At 45.1% G+C, this 17973-nt stretch overlaps 1 protein-coding gene across 1 annotated transcript in view; it reads right to left on the bottom strand.

Annotated features, from left to right (window-relative positions):
- Positions 1 to 5181: 5181 nt before the first annotated feature.
- The window catches only part of LOC147114104 (organic cation/carnitine transporter 2-like), a 176622-nt gene continuing 163830 nt past the window's right edge, over positions 5182 to 17973 (bottom strand). The window contains exons 9-10 of the mRNA XM_085995725.1: positions 15141 to 15276; positions 5182 to 12156 (exon numbers count right to left, since the gene is read on the bottom strand). Of these exons, the coding sequence (XP_085851851.1) occupies positions 12063 to 12156; positions 15141 to 15276 (230 nt within the window). The 3' untranslated portion in view covers positions 5182 to 12062. The remainder of the gene's footprint in view (positions 12157 to 15140; positions 15277 to 17973) is intronic.

The following is a 17973-nucleotide window of genomic DNA, read 5'->3' as shown; positions in this document are numbered from 1 at the left end:
TTATTGGAAAAAATTCTGAGGGACAAAATTAGTCTCCACTTGGAGAGGCAAGGATTAATCGGGGATAGTCAGCATGGCTTTGTCAAGGGTAAATCATGTCTGACCAATCTGATTGAATTTTTCGAGGGGGTGACTAGGTGTGTGGATGAGGGAAATGCTGTGGATGTGGTTTACATGGATTTCAGTAAAGCTTTCGACAAAGTCCCGCATAGGAGACTGGTCAAGAAGGTAAGAGCCCATGGGATCCAGGGTGCCTTGGCGCGTTGGATCCTAAACTGGCTGAGTGGCAGGAGGCAGAGGGTGATGGTCGAAGGTTGCTTTTGTGACTGGAAGCCTGTGTCCAGTGGGGTACCTCAGGGATCGGTGCTGGGACCCTTGCTGTTTGTGATCTACATAAATGATTTGGATGAGAATGTAAAAGGTATGATCAGTAAGTTCGCAGATGACACGAAAATTGGTGGGGTGGTAAATTGCGAGGAGGAAAGCCTCAGGCTACAGGACGATATAAACGGGTTGGTCAGATGGGCGGAAAAGTGGCAAATGGAATTTAACCCTGAAAAGTGCGAGGTGATGCATTTTGGGTGGACAAATAAGGCAAGGGAATACACAATGAGTGGTAGGACCCTAGAAAGTACAGAGGGTCAGAGGGACCTTGGTGTACATGTACATAGATCCCTGAAGGCAGCGGAACAGGTAGATAAGGTGGTTAAAAAGGCATATGGGATACTTGCCTTCATTAGCCGAGGCATAGAATATAACAGCAGGGAGGTTATGATGGAGCTGTACAAAACGCTGGTGAGGCCACAGCTGGAGTACTGTGTGCAGTTCTGGTTGCCTCACTATAGGAAGGATGTGATTGCTTTGGAGAGGGTGCAGAGAAGATTCACCAGGATGTTACCTGGGATGGAGCGCCTCAGCTATGAAGAAAGACTAAACAGGCTGGGGTTGTTTTCCTTGGAGCAAAGAAGGCTGAGGGGGGACCTGATTGAGGTGTACAAAATGATGAGGGCATAGATAGGGTAGATAAAGAGGAACTTTTCCCCTTAGTAGGGAGGTCAATAACAAGGGGGGGGCAGATTCAAGGTAAGGGGCAGGAGGTTTAGAGGGGATTTGAGGAGGAACTTTTTCACCCAGAGGGTGGTTGGAATCTGGAACTCACTGCCTGAAAGGGTGGTAGAGGCAGGTACCCTCATAACATTCAAGAAGCATTTGGATGAGCACTTGAAATGCCATTGCATACAAGGCTATGGACCAAATGCTGGAAAATGGGATTAGACTGGACAGGGATTGATGGTCGGCGCAGACACGATGGGCCGAAGGGCCTCTTTCTGTGCTGTATAACTCTATGACTCTATGACTCTATGACACTGTTGACTGGCTGCACGCTCAGCAGTGGGTCAAAGTTCATGCAAGGCTAGCACCATTTAAAGCTAGCCTGCAGTTATTAAAGCCAGCCTGCACATGTTAAAGGGGAGGTACATTCTTGCAGCAGCAGGTACTGGAAGTCATTATAGAGGAGTGTGTGACCTATAGGAAGGGTGAAGATGGCACAACATGGCAGAAAGAGGGCTCCCAGATTTTCAGATGCAGCACTTGAGACATTGGTGCAGGAGATGGACAAGAGGAGAGATGATCTTTATCCACAGGAGACCCTTCAGAGAGAAGCTGAGAAGGGAATAGGAGCAAATAGTTGTCACAGTCAATGCAAGCAGTGTAGCCCCGAGGACCTGGATGCAGTGCAGGAAGAAGTTTAATGACCTCACATGAATGGTCACAATCAGTGATTTCACCTTCAAATGCCATATCCCACAAACTGCACCACTAGCCTCACACACTGCTCAATTCACCACAGCGCTGAAACAATTGCCAATGACAGTATGCTTATACCTAATCCTCCTTCTCACATCCCACTTCCCCCTCATCCCACAATCTCTTCTGAATTACATGTGCAGATGGTGTAAGCATGCTGCAGACAACCCAGGTGATGATCTCAATGGAGCGGCGTTCAAAAGAAGCATGCACACGGAAATCCTAGGTGTAATGACAAGTCTGCCGAGAGCCTCTTCTCAATGTCAAGGAGCATGGAGGGGTCCAGCTCCAACACTGGACAGGGCTTTATACAGAGCTTGGAGCACATGATTTCTAGGATGGAAATGATGTACAACTCCAGGAGAGACCTTGTGGACCCAGCCATGATGCTGCCTGTGATGGACGATGTCACGGCTTCCATTGCCGCACAGGCGGAAGTGGCCCAACATCTCAGTGCTGCAGTGGAAGCTGAGACTACTGCCATCATTGCTGGGTTTATGAGTCTCGAAAGGGGCTTGCAGGGTATCTCAACAGGCCTGCAATCTGTCCTCCAACAGATTGCTAGGGATGCTGAGGCGTCGCCCCGGGGGAGTGGCAGTGGGTCTGTGGAGCAAGAACATGCTGTCCTCTCTCAGGATGACAGCATTGCTACTCCCACCACTTCCACTCTGCAATTGCCCTTGCCACTGCCTATCAGCCAGCCAGCCCAGACTGGTGCCACCCATGCCGAGGCGATGCAGTCTACAGCTGGGCCTTCTATGTCCACAGCTGGTCAAAGTACTCAGGCAAAGCCATCTGTAGTCTCCCCACTGAAATTCAGCAGCTTTCCACCAGCTGTGCTGCAGCCACTGGGGGAGCACTGTGTAGGAGCACTAGAGTAGGAAAAGGCATACGAATGACAGACACTAAAGGAATGCACAAGGTGATTAGTTGATGTTGTAATGTTGATTGAATTTGGATAAATTTATGATTTTTATTTGGAATGTGTGTTTTGTGGTGGCTCTCATTTCAGCTTTGTGCCCAGGAGGACGCTGTCATGTTCCATGGCAGAGAGATGGTATGATGGGGAAGTGGTGAGCGACGGGGATCTGGGGTTTCATTCTATAAAAGAATGCCTCAACAGACTCAAAGGACACCTGCTCCGGCGAGTACTGGAGGGCTCCTCTCGAGCGGTCAAGGCAGCAGAAACATTGCTTAAGCACCCTGATGGTCTGCTCGATGATGTTCCTGGTGGCAGCATGGCTGTCATTATATGAGTGCTGGGCATGAGTGGTGAGGTTGCGGAGGGGAGTCATCAGCCAGGTGCAGAGTGGATAGCCCTTGTGTCCGAGCAGCCACCCTCGGGTTTGATGTGGTGGCTGGAAGCTTGCTGGCACACCAGACTGACACAGGATGAAGGCACCATGACTGCTGCCAGGATAGCAGGCATTCTCCATCATGATGCGCTGGGCGTGGTTGCACAACAACTGCACATTAAGTGAGTAGTAGCCTTTGCGGTTATGGAACATCTCAGGATTGGTATGTGGAGCCCGCAAAGCCACGTGTGTGCAGTTGATGGCGCCCTGCACCATGGGGAAGCCCGCTATCCTGGCAAAACCACATGCGCGCTAGTCCTGCCTCTCTCTTTCAGAGAGAAGACAATGTAGTCCCTTCTCCTGGAGTAGAGAGCCCCTGTGAACTCCCAGATGCAGCAATGGATGGTGAACTGGGAGATGTTAGCTATGTCTCTTGCTGCAGACTGGAAGGATCCGCTAGTGAAGAAATTGAGGGCCACGATGACCTTGAGAGCCACAGGGAGAGCCGTGGTCGCCCTGCTCTCAGGCTGCAGGTCTAGTTGCAGGAGGTGGCAGAGTTCTGTGACCACCTCTTTGGTGAAGCGGAGCCTCCTAATACACTGCTCCTGGCTTCAGTGGAGGCAACAGAAGTGCTCCCAGAAGATCCTAGGAGGGTAAGGCCTCCTATTGAGAGCCCTCCTGTCCCTCCTGCCCCTCCTCCTCCTTCCTCTTCTCTTCTTTGCTGCCTCCGCTTCCTCACCCGAAGATACTCGAGTACGAAGGGGACTCCAAGCAGAGCCCCCATGACTGTGAGCAAGTGTTGTGAGCAGAAGCCTTTAAATTTGAATGAAGGCATTCTCCACTTGCACCAACAATCCCTGTCATCTCAGCAACTTTAAACAAGTTTAGAAAGCTGCAAGAGTTGCAAAGATTTAGACAGAGCCAGTCAAACTGAGAAACTGTGTCAGCTGCAAGTTCTTGATGATGATTCCTTTAAATATCGCTGCTGGGGGCTCCTTCCTGCTGCTGAACACTTGGTCAGCTGGTCATAATTAAGAGAGGGCGGTAAGCAGAGCGACAATGGCGAAAATGGCAGATTGTGCGTCAAATGATGTTGCACACTCATTGACGTCGCAATCTGCCTCATTTCCATTCCCCAGTGAGCGCAGGCATGGCAAAACTCTCCCAATTCTGGCCCTTGTTCAACCCAATTTTCATTGTTCCACCATTTGTGGCCATGCCTTCAGCTGCCTAGGCCCTGAAGTCCCTCCCTAAACCTCTCCGCCTCACTACTTCTCTCTTCTCCTTTAAGACGCTCCTTAAAACCTAACTCTTTGATCAGGCTTTTGCTCACCTGTCTTAATGTTTCCTTCACACCTAATCTAGAGCCGTCTTTTGTCTCCACTAGTCCTATCACCATCTCGTCTCATTTTGAATACCTCTTAATGTCTCTTCTCTTTTGTTCTCTCCCAGCCTGGCCTCTTAATCTATTTTATTTCCTGCGCTTCTTTAGTCTTGATAAAGGGTTTTCACCCGAAAAGTTGACTATTTTCTCTCCACGGATGTTGCCTGGCCTGCTGAGTTTTTCCAGCATTTTCTGTTGTTATTAATGTTTCCTTATGTGGCTTAATGTCAAATGTTGTTTGATTACGCTCCTGTGAAGCTACTTGGGATGTTTTACTGCGTTAAAGACGCTATATAAATGCAAGTTGTGGTTGTTATTTGCCAGGAGCACCATGATATACAAATGAGCTGAACTTATATTACAGCAGGAGGCCGCCTCATTGCAGCGCGGGTGCACGCAGCATCTGAAGAGCAGCGGTCCTGGCGTTGTTACATTGGGACCACAGTGTATTACTCTGGGAACAGAGAGAGGGGTCTGTGTTGTTATGTGGGATTCAGCACTAACGTACTGGAAGATTCCCAAAGGCACGCCTGTGTATCAACAAATAAAGGATTCTGTGGAAATTAATAAGGTTAGTATTTGCAGAGTGGTGAGTGCACAACCAGAGCAATAACTTAGCATACATGGAATAAAGATAGAAATGTCTCTGTGCAGTGCTTAATATCATTTGAATCAGAAGAGACTTGATTTATTGGTCAACCATATTTATTTGAATTGAAGAGGATTTCAATTTCAATTCACACAGGAGGGATATTCACTCATGAGGAAATCACTTGGAACAATCTCTGTTATGGTCACAAGAGCCCAATAATTTGGGCTCAAAATTATAACATTCTTATACAGAATAAAAGAATGTATAAAAATAAAAAAGCTATTCACCTGAAGCAGGCATCATCTAGGCCTGCTTTTGGACCCACTTATGAATTCTGTGACACTATTAACTTTACAATAATTCCATGTGGTCTTTGATTAGTGTTATCACAATTGTTATTGAGACCAGATTAGTAAAGGAAGTTAGATACTGAATAAAATCAAGGAGTTTCAATCAATTCCATAAATCGCTCCCATCTCACTCCTGTAATTTAGATTAACAATGGTAGCCCTCGATAACAGCCTTATTACTCACACTCATCAATCAGAATTGCAAATTTAATAATCATGTTTCCCAACTAGGAGAATAAATTATTTTCCTGAGATCAATAAGCAAATGAATTCTTTAAGGAAAAGGATAAAAAATGGTGTAGTATAACTGAACTGAACATCATCAATGACTGCAATCACAATTCACAATCAATCAATAACTGCAGATATGTGTCCAATGCTTGTTCTGGAGTATGATTTATGTTAAAGAGAAACACCGTAAATACTAGTTTATAACTTGAACCATGTCTAAGATAATCCCTAAACTTCCTCCCAAAATATTTATAGTTTTTTCTATAAGATGATGGGTATAATTATCATGCTTCTATCCACCAAAACGCTCACCTGCATGTCATTATCCACAAATAAAATCATTCCTGTTCTTTCTCATCTCAGCCAGAATATTTCTGTCCACTGTTACTCCATTTCTCTAATATTGTGCTATTTAAATGATAACTATCTCTCTCAACTTCAGTCCTGACTCCCAGCACTGATTGTAAATCTCTTCTCTCTGTATCATCATTTAAAAAGAGAGGGGAAGTGGAGCATTTAAAAGGAACGGTAGCAGCAGAGCCCGTCATTTAAAATGTGCGACAGCAAAACAAACTCGGGGAAAATCTGAAAAAGTGACATCATAGTCAGCGCAGAGAGAGGAGCAATGGAGCCCGAGGAATTCAAGCTAAGTGTTTAATTTAAACTTTATCAAATTTTATCAACTTTAAATAAATAGTTAAATAGGTCAATAACAAAATAATCAGAGTAGCTAATTACTAATTAATTTGAAATCAAGCTGAATCCAGCTATTAAATATAGCCTAGACCCCAAGTGATTCGATTAGTTCTCACAATAAATTACTGCTAACAATCAATCAATAATAAATAAACATTGGAATAGCAGTACAGGCAGTGTGTCGGGACTGTCATGTGTGGGATTTTGTGGACAGCGAGACTGTCCCGGAGGAGTAAACCTGTAGGAAAGGTCTTGATGCAAGTTAGGACACGGGCAGCCGAGTTTTGGATGACCTAAAGTTTACGTAGAGTGGAACGTGGGAGGCCAGCCACAAGTGCATTGGAATAGTCAAGTCTAGAGGTAACAATGGCATGGATGAGGGTTTCATCAGCAGATGAGCTAAGGCAAGGGGGCAGAGATGAGTGACAGTAAAACCTCAAAAAATAGGAGCAGGAGTAGGTTATTCGGCCCTTCGAGCCTGCTCCGCCATTCAATATGATCATGGCTGATCCTCTATCTCAATACCATATTGCCACTCTCTCCCCATATCCCTTGATGCCTTTTGTGTCTAGATATCTATCGATCTCCTTCTTAAATATATTCAGTGACTTGGCCTCCACAGCCTTCTGTGGTAGAGAATTCCACAGGTTCACCACCCTCTGAGTGAAGAAATCTCAGTCCAAAATATCCTACCCCGTATCCTGAGACTGTGACCCCTCGTTCTAGACCCCCCAGCCAGGGGAAACATCCTCCCTGCATCCAGTCTGTCTAACCCTGTCAGAATTTTATACGTTTCAATGAGATCCCCTCTCATTCTTCTAAACTCTAGTGATTATAGGCCTAGTTGATCCAATCTCTCCTCATACAACAGTCCTGCCATCCCAAAAATCAGTCTGGTGAACCTTCACTGCTCTCCCTCTATGGTAAGTATATCCTTTCTTAGGTAAGGAGACCAAAACTGCACACAGTACTCTAGGTGTGGTCTCACCAAGGCCCTGTAAAACTGTAGTAAGACATCCTTGCTCCTGTACTCAAATCCTCTTGCAATGAAGGCCATTTGCCTCCCTAACTGCTTGCTGCACCTGCATGTTTGCTTTCAGTGACTGGTGTACAAGGATACCCAGGTCACTTTGTACATCAACATTTCCCAATCTAGCACCATTTAAATAATACTCTGCCTTTCTGTTTTTCCTACCGAAATGGATAACTTTATATTTATCCACATTATACTGCATCTGCCATGTATTCATCCATTCACTCAACTTGTCTAAATTGCCTTGAAGCCTCTTTGCATTCTCCTCACAACTCACAATCCCACCTAATTTTGTATCATCAGCAAACTTGGAAATATTACATTTGGTTCCCTCATCCAAATCATTGTGAATAGCTGGGGCCCAAGCACTGATCCCTGTGGTACCCCACTAGTCACCGCCTGACACCCCAAAAAAGACCCATTTATTCCTACTCTCTGTTTCCTGTCTGTTAACCAGTTTTCAATCCATGCCAGTATAGTACCCACAATCCCATGTGCTTTAATTTTGCACACTAACCTCTTATGTGGGACTTTATCAAAAGCCTTCTGAAAATCCAAATACACCACATCCACTGGTTCTTCCTTATCTATTCTACTAGTTACATCCTCAAAAAACTCCAGTAGGTTTGTCAAACACGATTTCCCTTTCATAAATCCATGTTGACTTTGTCTAATCCCATTGATATTTTCTAAGTGTCCTGTTATCACATCCTTTATAATAGACTTTAACATTTTCCCGACTACTGATGTTAGGCTAACCGGTCTGTAGTTCCCTGTTTTCTCTCTCCTGTTTCTGACTAAGGGACCTACATTTGTCTTCACTAATCTTTTTCTTTTTACATACATGTAGAAGCTTTTACAGTCTGCTTTTATGTTCCTTGAAAGTTTACTCTCATACTTTATTTTTCCCCTCTTAATCAATCTCTTGGTCCTTTTTTGCTGAAATGGTGGTGAGGTAGAGCTGTGTGTCATCAGCGTACATGTGGAAATTGATGCTGTGTTTTCGAATAATGTCGCTAAGGGGCAGCATGTGGATGAGAAATAGGAGGGGGCCAAGGGTAGATCCTTGGGGGACACCAGAGGTAATGGTGCGGGAGTGGGAAGAGAAGCCATTGCAGGTGATTCTCTGGCTACGATTAGATAGACAAAAATGGAACCAGGCGAGTGCAGTCCCACCCAGCTGTACAACGGTGGAGAGGCATTGGAGAAGGATGGAGTTGTCAACCATGTCAAAGGCTGCAGGTATGTCAAGAAGGACGAGGAGGGATAGTTTACCTTCATCACAGTCACAAAGGATGCCATTTGTGACTTTGATAAGAGCTGTTTTGGTACTGTGGCAGGTGCAGAAACATGATTGGAGAGATTCAAACATGGAGTAGTTCAAGGACTTTGGAGAGGAAAGGGAGGTTGGAGATGGAGCGATCAAGGGCTGTTTTTTTGAGGAGAGGAGTGATGATGGCAGATCTGAAGGAGATGGGGGACAGTACCTGAGGAAAGAGAACCATTAACAATGACAGCTAACATGGGAGCCAGAAAAGTAAGTTGGGTGGTCATCAGTTTGGTGGGAATAGGGTTGAGGGAGTAGGAAGTGGGTCACATGGACAAGATGAGCGCGGAGAGGTCATGAGGCAGTCCAAGAGATCGGAGAGAAACTGGAGAAAGTTCTAAGTTCAGGGCTAGGGCAGGGGGGAACCTTAGAGGAAGTTTGGACTGGTGGGCTAGGGGAAAGAAGGGAAGTGGCAGAGGCAGCTGAACAGATGGTCTCAATGTTAGAGACAAAGAAGTCCATGAGCTCATCACACTTGTTGTCGGAGGTGAGGGTGGAGGAGATAGGGGAGAGGTGTTTAAGAAGATGGTTAGCAGTGGCAAATAGAAACTGGGCTTTATCTTTTCATTCCAGAATTATTCTGGAATAGTGAGCAATGTTGGTAGACGAGAGCAGGACCTGATAATGCTTTATGTGGTCCAGCCAGATCTGGCAGTGAATGGGTAAATCAGTTGTCTGCAATATCTGTTCAAGTCTGTGTCCCTTGGATTTAAGGGAGTGAAGATGAGGGCCGTACCAGGGGGAAGGGCCAGTGTGAGAGAGAGCAATTGTTTTAATAGGGACAAGTATAGGGACAACGCACTTGCTACCTGTGAGGATATAGATGAAGGCTGCAGGGAGTAAGGCCAGAATGCTAACCATGACACTGTGGAGTAGGAGACAGTCCAAGGGGAGGAGGAGCAGAAATGAAAGGTTGTAGTCAATAGGGGATTCAATAATTAGGGTGATATCATCCTCTGCAGCCACGACTGAGAGTCCAGGAGAGTGTGTTGCCTACCTGGTGCCAAGGTAAAGGGTATCCTGGAGCAATTGCAGAGGAACTTGGAAAGGGAGGGGGAAGATCCAGTATTCGTGGTCCATTTCAGGACTAATGACAAAGGGAAGATCACGGATGAGGTCTTGCTAAGGGAGAATCAGGAGCTAGGAGTTAAATTAAAAAGCAAGGCTTTGAGGGTAATGATCTCGGGATTTTACCCGAGCCACGTGCAAATTGCCATAGGGACAAACAGATCATGAAAGTAAATGTGTGGCTGAAGGATTGGTGTGGGAAAGAGGGTCCCCATTACATGGGACAGTGGCACCAGTACTGGGACAGGAAGGAGCTGTACCACTGGGACAGGTTGCACCTGGTCCAAGCTGAAAGGAGAAATTGGATTCTAAAAAGGACTTTAAACCAATAAAGAAGGCGGGGGCTCAGGAAGAAATAAAAATAAAAGTGAAAATAGCTTAAAGTTGAGAAAAAGGGATGAGAGCAAATTCCAGATCATAAATAATATTAATGGTAATAGAAATCGTTCAGGTTCAGAAAAAAAATACAGAAAATAATAACAAAAGAACGGATAAAAATACAACAGGAATGATGAAAAACAGTGAGCGTGATAGTTAAAAAGTGAGAAAAACAGCAGCAGGACAAAAGGGCACGGTAGGGTCTGTTGCCCAAATAAGAGTCACACAAATGCTCGTAGCATTGGGGATAAAACAAGCAAATTAGAAGTGCAAATCCAAAAGGAAAAAGGAAGACTTGCATTTATATAGCGCCTTTCATGACCACCCGATGACCCAAAGTGCTTTACAGCCAAGGAAATACTTTTTGAAGTGTCGTCACTTTTGTAATGTAGTAAACACAGTCGCCAAATTGCTCCCACAAACAGCAATGTCATAATGATGAGATAATCTGTTTTAGTAATGTTGATTGCGGGATAAATATTGGCCAGGACACCAGGAATAACTCCCCTGTGCTTCGTCGAAATAGTGCCATAGGATCTTTTACATCCACCTGTGAGAGCAGATGGTTTAATGTCTCATCTGAAAAACAGCACCTCCAACAGTGCAGCACTCCCTCAGTACTGCACTGGAGTGTCAGTTTAGATTTTTGTGCTCAGGTCAGTGGAGTGGGATGTGAAGCCATGACCTTCTAACTCAGAGGCAAGAATGCTACCAATGAGCCACAGCTGATACTTAAAGTGTGTGATATAGTGGCCATCACTGAGACTTGGCCATCACTGAGACCTGGCTGCAAGCTGGGCATAACTGGGAGATAGATATTCCAGGTTATAAGGTCTTTAGAAAGGAAAGGGAATTTGGAAAAGGCAGAGGAGCAGTAATATGGATAAAGGGCACTATTACAGCATTCGACAGAGGGGAGTAAGGGTGAGCAGGCAGCAAAAACTCTCTGGGTAGGTTTGAGGAATAGAAAAAGATGCAAGAATTTAGTGGGAGTTATTTACAGGCATCCTGATAACATAAATACACCAGAGCTAAAAGTGTTAAATTATGAGGACAGGCTGCATAGACTGGCTCGTATTCCCTTGAGTATAGAAGATTAAGGGGTAATGTAATTGAGGTGTTTAAGATGATTAAACAATTTGACAGGGTAGATAGGGTGAAACTATTTCCTCTGGTGGGAGAGTCCAGAACAAAAGGGCATAACCTTAAAATTACAGCTAGGCCATTCAGGGACGATGTCAGGAAGCACTTCTTCACACAAAGGGTAGTGGAAATCTGGAACTCTCGCCCACAAGAAGCTGTTGAGGCTAGGCCAATTGAAAATGTCAAAACTGAGATTGATCATTTTTGTTAGGCAAGGGTATTAAGGGATATGGAAGCAAGGTGACTAAATGAGGAGCTGAGTGACCTATTGCTGTTCCTATGTTCCTAACCTGATGAGCTATTTCTAATTTTATACCAACAGTGGGAGTTTGGACTGAAGCTGGAGGAATGGAGCAGAAGTAACAGTTGACAGCAATAGCAAACAGCATTAACTGAAGGAATTGCACTGGCCTGGTGCTGCTGTTTGGTTCATCGCCTTTAGCAAAATGGCTCTGCCAGGAGGAAAATATCCACTGAATAAACAGGCAATGAGATATAAGTTAGAAAAATAAATTCCAAACTGTTTGTCTAAGACCCTGTAAAAAGTCCAGTAAGGATTTGTTTTCTTAAACCTTGTATGAAGCATCAAATGGTTCTGCATGCTGGTGATTTCATCATTTGATAGTGGTCCCTGAGTATCTCGGTTGCATTGCTAAGTATATTTTAACAGGAGAAACTGTTAGTGTGTGACGTAAACTGGAACAAAATGATGAGTGTCCATTTCTCCATTGCTGCAGATCTGTGGCCAGAACTGGGTCAAATTACCTCCTCTTTAATGACCACCATATTATTTTCTCCAGTTGTTTCATTTTTATTAAAATTGTAGCGATTGCTGCAGGTACCTTTGAACCTGCAATTGAATAAAAACAGCACTGTCATAAAGAATGCACATTAGCTGAAACTTTCCCATTACATTTCACTGGGTAGATAGAGTCACTTATTTCATACCAGATTGGTTTTATTTCAGTAATTCTAAAATGTTGAGTGTCAGGCAGTGTGACAATGGAGTTTGCTATTGTACTAATGCATTACTGTGCCACAGATTGCTAGGAGGTGGGTTGCCCACACACGGGAGTTTCACAAACTCTCCCACACAGTCCTGGGGAGGTTCCAAGGAAATACCAGACAGAGCGCTATGGGGAAAATCTTTAAATAATCATAGGCTGGACCACCCGATCTAGTTGTCTGCATCGTGTAGTTGCGGTACTGAAAACAGATGTCAGCGAATGCCCAAGAAGCTTAACTTTTACTGAGTCTATTCAGTAATGAGGATCTTGGTGCATTCAGTTTTTCAGCAATGTTTTCATGGTTTTTTACACTAGTAAAAATCAAACACAACAACTTGCATTTATATAGTGCCTTTAACGTAGAGAAAATTCCACGGTGCTTTGGTTCAATAGTGCTGCCAGGAAATAATAACAAACCATGCTGGGTTGGCAGGGAAGATGGTAACGCAGACTTTGTACCTGTGTGACCTGCACCTTTCAATCAAGCTCAGGCTGATAGGAAAAATCAATCTCAACTCAGTGAGCAGGGGCACAAGCACAAACTATCCACATTCACCACTAAATGGGCAGGCGAGTAGAAAATGGAAATATCACACTGGTATAAGTACGAGGCTTATTTTCCTTGTTAGAATTGTCGATGTGTTTTGGAAGCAGTACTGAGGGAACTCCAGATAGCACCTAGTTCCTGCTATGATGGATAATGCCCATTGCCCCGCAGGTAGATCCACTGTCAGTTGTGACATTGAGAGCTACAGATCGGGAGATCCTTGGTTCACTACCAGATCTGTGCTGAGTTAGATGATGTGAAACATTGGTGGGGGTGTTGCCATTAGCCTCAGTGCTCCCTGGTTTGGGCGGGGGGAATCAAGGGTTCTTGGTCCTGATTGCTACACAGTTATCGCTATTGGAAAGTGTAGGTGTGGTTGTTGAGTGAGAACCAACAGCTAAATACCCATCATCACTCACTACCCTGATTCACAGATGCATAAGAGCCACTTAGCTCTGATACTAAACCTGTGGGTGATATCGTCCATAACATGGAATTATCTTCCACGTGTATACAGATGACACCCACTTTTACTTTTATACCACTTCTGGTAACTCCATGACCTCTGCATTGTGCTGTCATACTGGCTGGCTGATATTACATCATGAATGAAACAGATTTTTTTGCAATTAACCATCGGGAAGAGTGAAGCCATTGTTTTCTTCCACCACCAAAAACTCCCAACCCTTGCCATTGACTTCATTCTCCTCCTTGGCTGCTTGCTCAGGTTGAATCAGACTGCATGCAAGCTTTGTGTTCTGTTTGACCCAGAACTGAGTTTCAAATGCAATCGTCTATCCATTACCAAAACTGTTTATTCCAACCTCTGCAACATTGCCTGCCTCCACCCCTACCTAACTCTCACAGTCACCCAAACCCCTATCCACAATTTGGTCTCCTTTAGAATCAACTTTTCCAATGCCCTCCTTGACAGCCTCCCATTATGCACTCTCCATAAACTCCAAATCAATTTTTTCATTTGTTCATGGGATGTGGGCATCGCTGGCAAGTCTAGCATTTCTTGCCCATCCCTAATTGCACTTGAGAAGGTAGTGGTGATCTGACTTCTTCAACCGCTGCAGTCCGTGAGGTGAAGGTACTCCCATAGTGCTGTTAGGATTTTTGACCCATCGACGATGAACGAACAGCGATATATTTCCAAGTCAGGATGATGTGTGACTTGGAGGGGAACTTGGAGGTGCTGGTGTTCCCATGCGCCTGCTCCCCTTGTCCTTCTAGATGGTAGAGGTCGTGGGTTTGGGAGGTGCTGTTGAAGAAGCCTTGGCGAGTTGCTGCAGTGCACCTTGCAGATGGTACACAATGCGGCCACGGTGCACTGGTAGTGAAGGGCGTGAATGTTTAAGGTGGTGGATGGGGTGCCAATCTAGCCCGCTGCATTATCCTGGATGGTATTGAGTTTCTTGAGTGTTGTTGGAGTTGCACTTAGCCAGGCAAGTGGAGAGTATTCCATCACACTCCAGACTTGTGCTTTGTAGATGGTAGAAAAGCTTTGGGGAGTCAGGAGGTGAGACACTCGCTGCAAAATTCCCAGCCTCTGACCTGCTCTTGTTGCCACAGTATTTATGTGGCTGGTCTAGTTAAGTTTCTGGTCAATGGTGACCCCCAGGATGTTGATGGTGGGGGATTTGGTGATGGTAATCCCGTTGAATGTCAAGGGGTAGAAGTTAGACTCTCTCTTGTTGGGGATAGTCATTGCCTGGCACTTGTGTGGTGCAAATGTTACTTGACACTTATCAGTCCAAGCCTCAATGTTGTCCAGGTCTTGCTGCATGCGGGCATGGACTGATTCATTATCTAAAGCTTTGCCGTCCACATCCTGTTCTGTACTAAGCCTCACATCCCTTCCTTGTTGAACTATATTGGCTCCCTGTCCCCCAGTAGATTGAAGTTAAAATTCTCAACCTTGTCTACAAATCCCTCCACAGCTTCACATCACTTTACCTCTTCAATCTTCTCCAACCCAATGTATCCTCCCACGCTCTCTGGTCATCTAAACCCAGCCTCCTCTCCATCCCTCTCACCCCACAACTCTCTCCCCAAATACCCCCATCTCTCTATCTCCCTCCCTATATTTAAATTACATCTATTTTCCCAGGCTTTAGATCATTTTTCCTAATCCTCCCACAAAGGATGGATGTTTGCTCTTTAGTCTACTCTATGAAGCATCTTGGGAAATTGTCTACATTAAAGCATTGTATTGTTGTTTAGGGCAGAAAACTAAGAAAAAAAGCTTGAATCATAAAGACTATACACACTTACCTCTTGATTTTCTGCATCTGGTCGATGGTGTCTGGGAGAGGAATATTGAGTGTTTCAGGCAGAAACAAGACCAGAATTGCTGAAAACACTGTCAAACCTCCCATCAGAATAAAAGGCAGAAATTCATGATAAACACCTGTGAAAATATAGAGCATACACTGAATGTAAAGTGACAACCAGCACATCAACATGAAGCCATAGGCACTGCATGTGGTCAATAAACACCCTTTAATGTATTTTCAATGTCGGTACGTTCAAATAATGTGCAGAATTTTTTTCCATTTCCTTTTTTTGAGGTTAGTTTTCTCCTGCCTATTTCTGACCCTTTGCCAGGCATCAGTTCCCAGTGAAGAGGTAGGCAAATTGTTCCCAATCATCAGCTCAAGATTGCACAAAATTGGTTTGGAATTTCTTTGATTTTTCCTCGCAATTTCCAGGCAAGCCACATGGCACCACCTGATAGGCCTGGATAGATTAAGAAATTATTGGAGGGTAAATACAAGATCAAGTTTGTGTCGGGTCATTCTGTGATGCAGTCCATTAGGACACCAACATGCTGGTTTCAGATATTTTATGTGCTTCCCACAGAATGTCCTGCATACACGGCAAATACAATCATTGCCTTGTTCTTGATTACATTCCTGAAACAAAGTGAAAGTATATGTTAGATCCGTGGTTCAGTGGATAAATAATTACACGGATGCTGTACATAAACAAATAACAGGTCTTTACTGGAGGAGGGTATCTCTAGACTGGGGTACAGAGGCATGCGCACAGCTTATATACCGGTGTGGTCACTGCCGGTACTACAGTATACAGGAGCTGTAAAAAGTAGTTCTGACTTAAAGCACATACACTACAATTCCTCCCTTTTTAGATTAATAATACCCCCTTAATATTCAAATAACAATTACATTTTTACATGTACATCCAATAACAAAAGTCCATTTATAGATTCAGTCTTTGGGGCGGCTTCCTGACCCTTTCGGCATAGCGCCTTTCTGGAGGTTCTTGTTCTTGGTGCAGAGGCGATTCTGACCCCTTTTCATCGGGTAGCTCATCGGGATCCACTGCTGCTGGGTCTGAAGTAGATGCTACCGGTATGTCGGGTTCATCCCCAGGTACTCGAGACATGGGGTTGACGCCTTCCTGTGACGCTAAGATCTGATCGACGTGGCATCTCACAATGTTCTCCCCAACATCCACTGTGTACATTAATGGCCCCTGCCTTGTACATATCGTTCCGGGTTGCCACTTCTCTCTTCGATAGTCACGGGCCAAGACTGGTTGCCCTACATTGAAGCTCCTTGTCGGCTTCTCGTTGATGTGCTGTAATTGTTTGTCCTCAACATTTCTTCGCACATTTGGTCTGAGCAAGTCCAGACGAGATCTCAACCTTCGGTTGAAGAACATCATGGCCGGGGTCTGGTTGGTAACTGCATGTGTCGCGTTTCGGTAGGCTAATAAGAAATTGTCCATCTTATGCTGTAGTGGAATTTCCTCATCGCACATGGCCTTTATCGCCTTCTTGAAGGTTTGTACGAACCTCTCAGCCAATCCATTGGTGGCTGGATGATACGGGCGGATGTGTAATGCCTTACCCCATTCCTTTTCATGAATTTTTGGAACTCGTCGGACACAAACTGTGGTCCATTATCAGAGCAGATCTGCTCTGGCAAACCGTTTCTGGCAAATATGGTCCGTAGGACTGCAATCGTTTTCTCTGTAGTGGTTGAAGACATCTTTATCACCTCAGGCCACTTTGAATGAGCATCCACTGCTATTAAGAACATTGAGTCCATGAATGGACCAGCGAAATCAATGTGCACCCGTTGCCATGGAGAGGAGGGCCACTCCCATGGGTGTAGAGGGGCATGTGGTGGTGCATTTTGGAACTTCTGGCATCCTAAGCAGCTCTTAGTTAGGTCTTCGATTTGTTGATCGATTCCCGGCCACCACACATAAGCCCTAGCAAGGCTTTTCATTTTCACTCCCCCCAGATGACCTTCATGTAGCTCATTTAGCACTCTCTCCCTTAACTTGGGTGGAATCACCACTCTGGATCCACACATCACTGTCCCCTGGCATACTGACAGCTGTTCTCTTCTGGATGAGAATGCTGGCAACAGTGAGTCGCCATGTGTTGGCCAGCCCTCACCGTCAATTCATATACCCGTGACAGCGTCGGATCATTGTGGGTCTCCTCTATATCCGCGTTTGTTACTGGCAATCGTTCAATTATCGGCGAATAAAATATCTCAATAGGGTCTACTGCTGGTGCTTCCTCCACCGTAGGCAGTGGCAGGCACGATAGCCCAACAGCGTTCCCATGCTGCTCGTGCCTTTATATTCTATTTCATATTGATTTGCCCCTAGCAACAGGGACCATCTTTGTAACCGCTGTGCAGTCATTACTGGCACGCCCTTCTTAGGATTAAAGATGGAGACAAGTGGTTGGTGGTCAGTCAGCAAGGTGAACTTCTGCCCATGCAGATAATGGTTGAATTTTTTTACTCCCCATACTAGGCTGAGGGCCTCCCTGTCAATCTGGGCGTAGTTGCGCTCGGCTGAGGTTAGTGACCGAGACGCAAAGGCTACTGGCCTCTCCAACCCGTCAGGGAATTTGTGCGACAGCACCGCTCCAATGCCGTAGGGTGATGCATCACGTGCCAAACGAATTGGTAGTGCTGGGTTGACACACATTTTCCGGTGCTGGAGCCTTGACTACTGCCTCAATCTTGTCAGGGGACTTATGTAACCCCTCTTCATCGATGACGTGGCCGCAATACGAGATCTGTTTCTGGAACAACTCGCACTTGTGGCGATTACCTCG

This window comes from Somniosus microcephalus, chromosome 8 (assembly GCF_052327205.1).
Source record: "Somniosus microcephalus isolate GS21.2 chromosome 8, FLI_Smic_1.0, whole genome shotgun sequence".
Taxonomy (NCBI): domain Eukaryota; kingdom Metazoa; phylum Chordata; class Chondrichthyes; order Squaliformes; family Somniosidae; genus Somniosus; species Somniosus microcephalus.
Note: the sequence above shows the minus strand (reverse complement) of the source record. Positions and strands in the feature narration are given on the sequence as shown.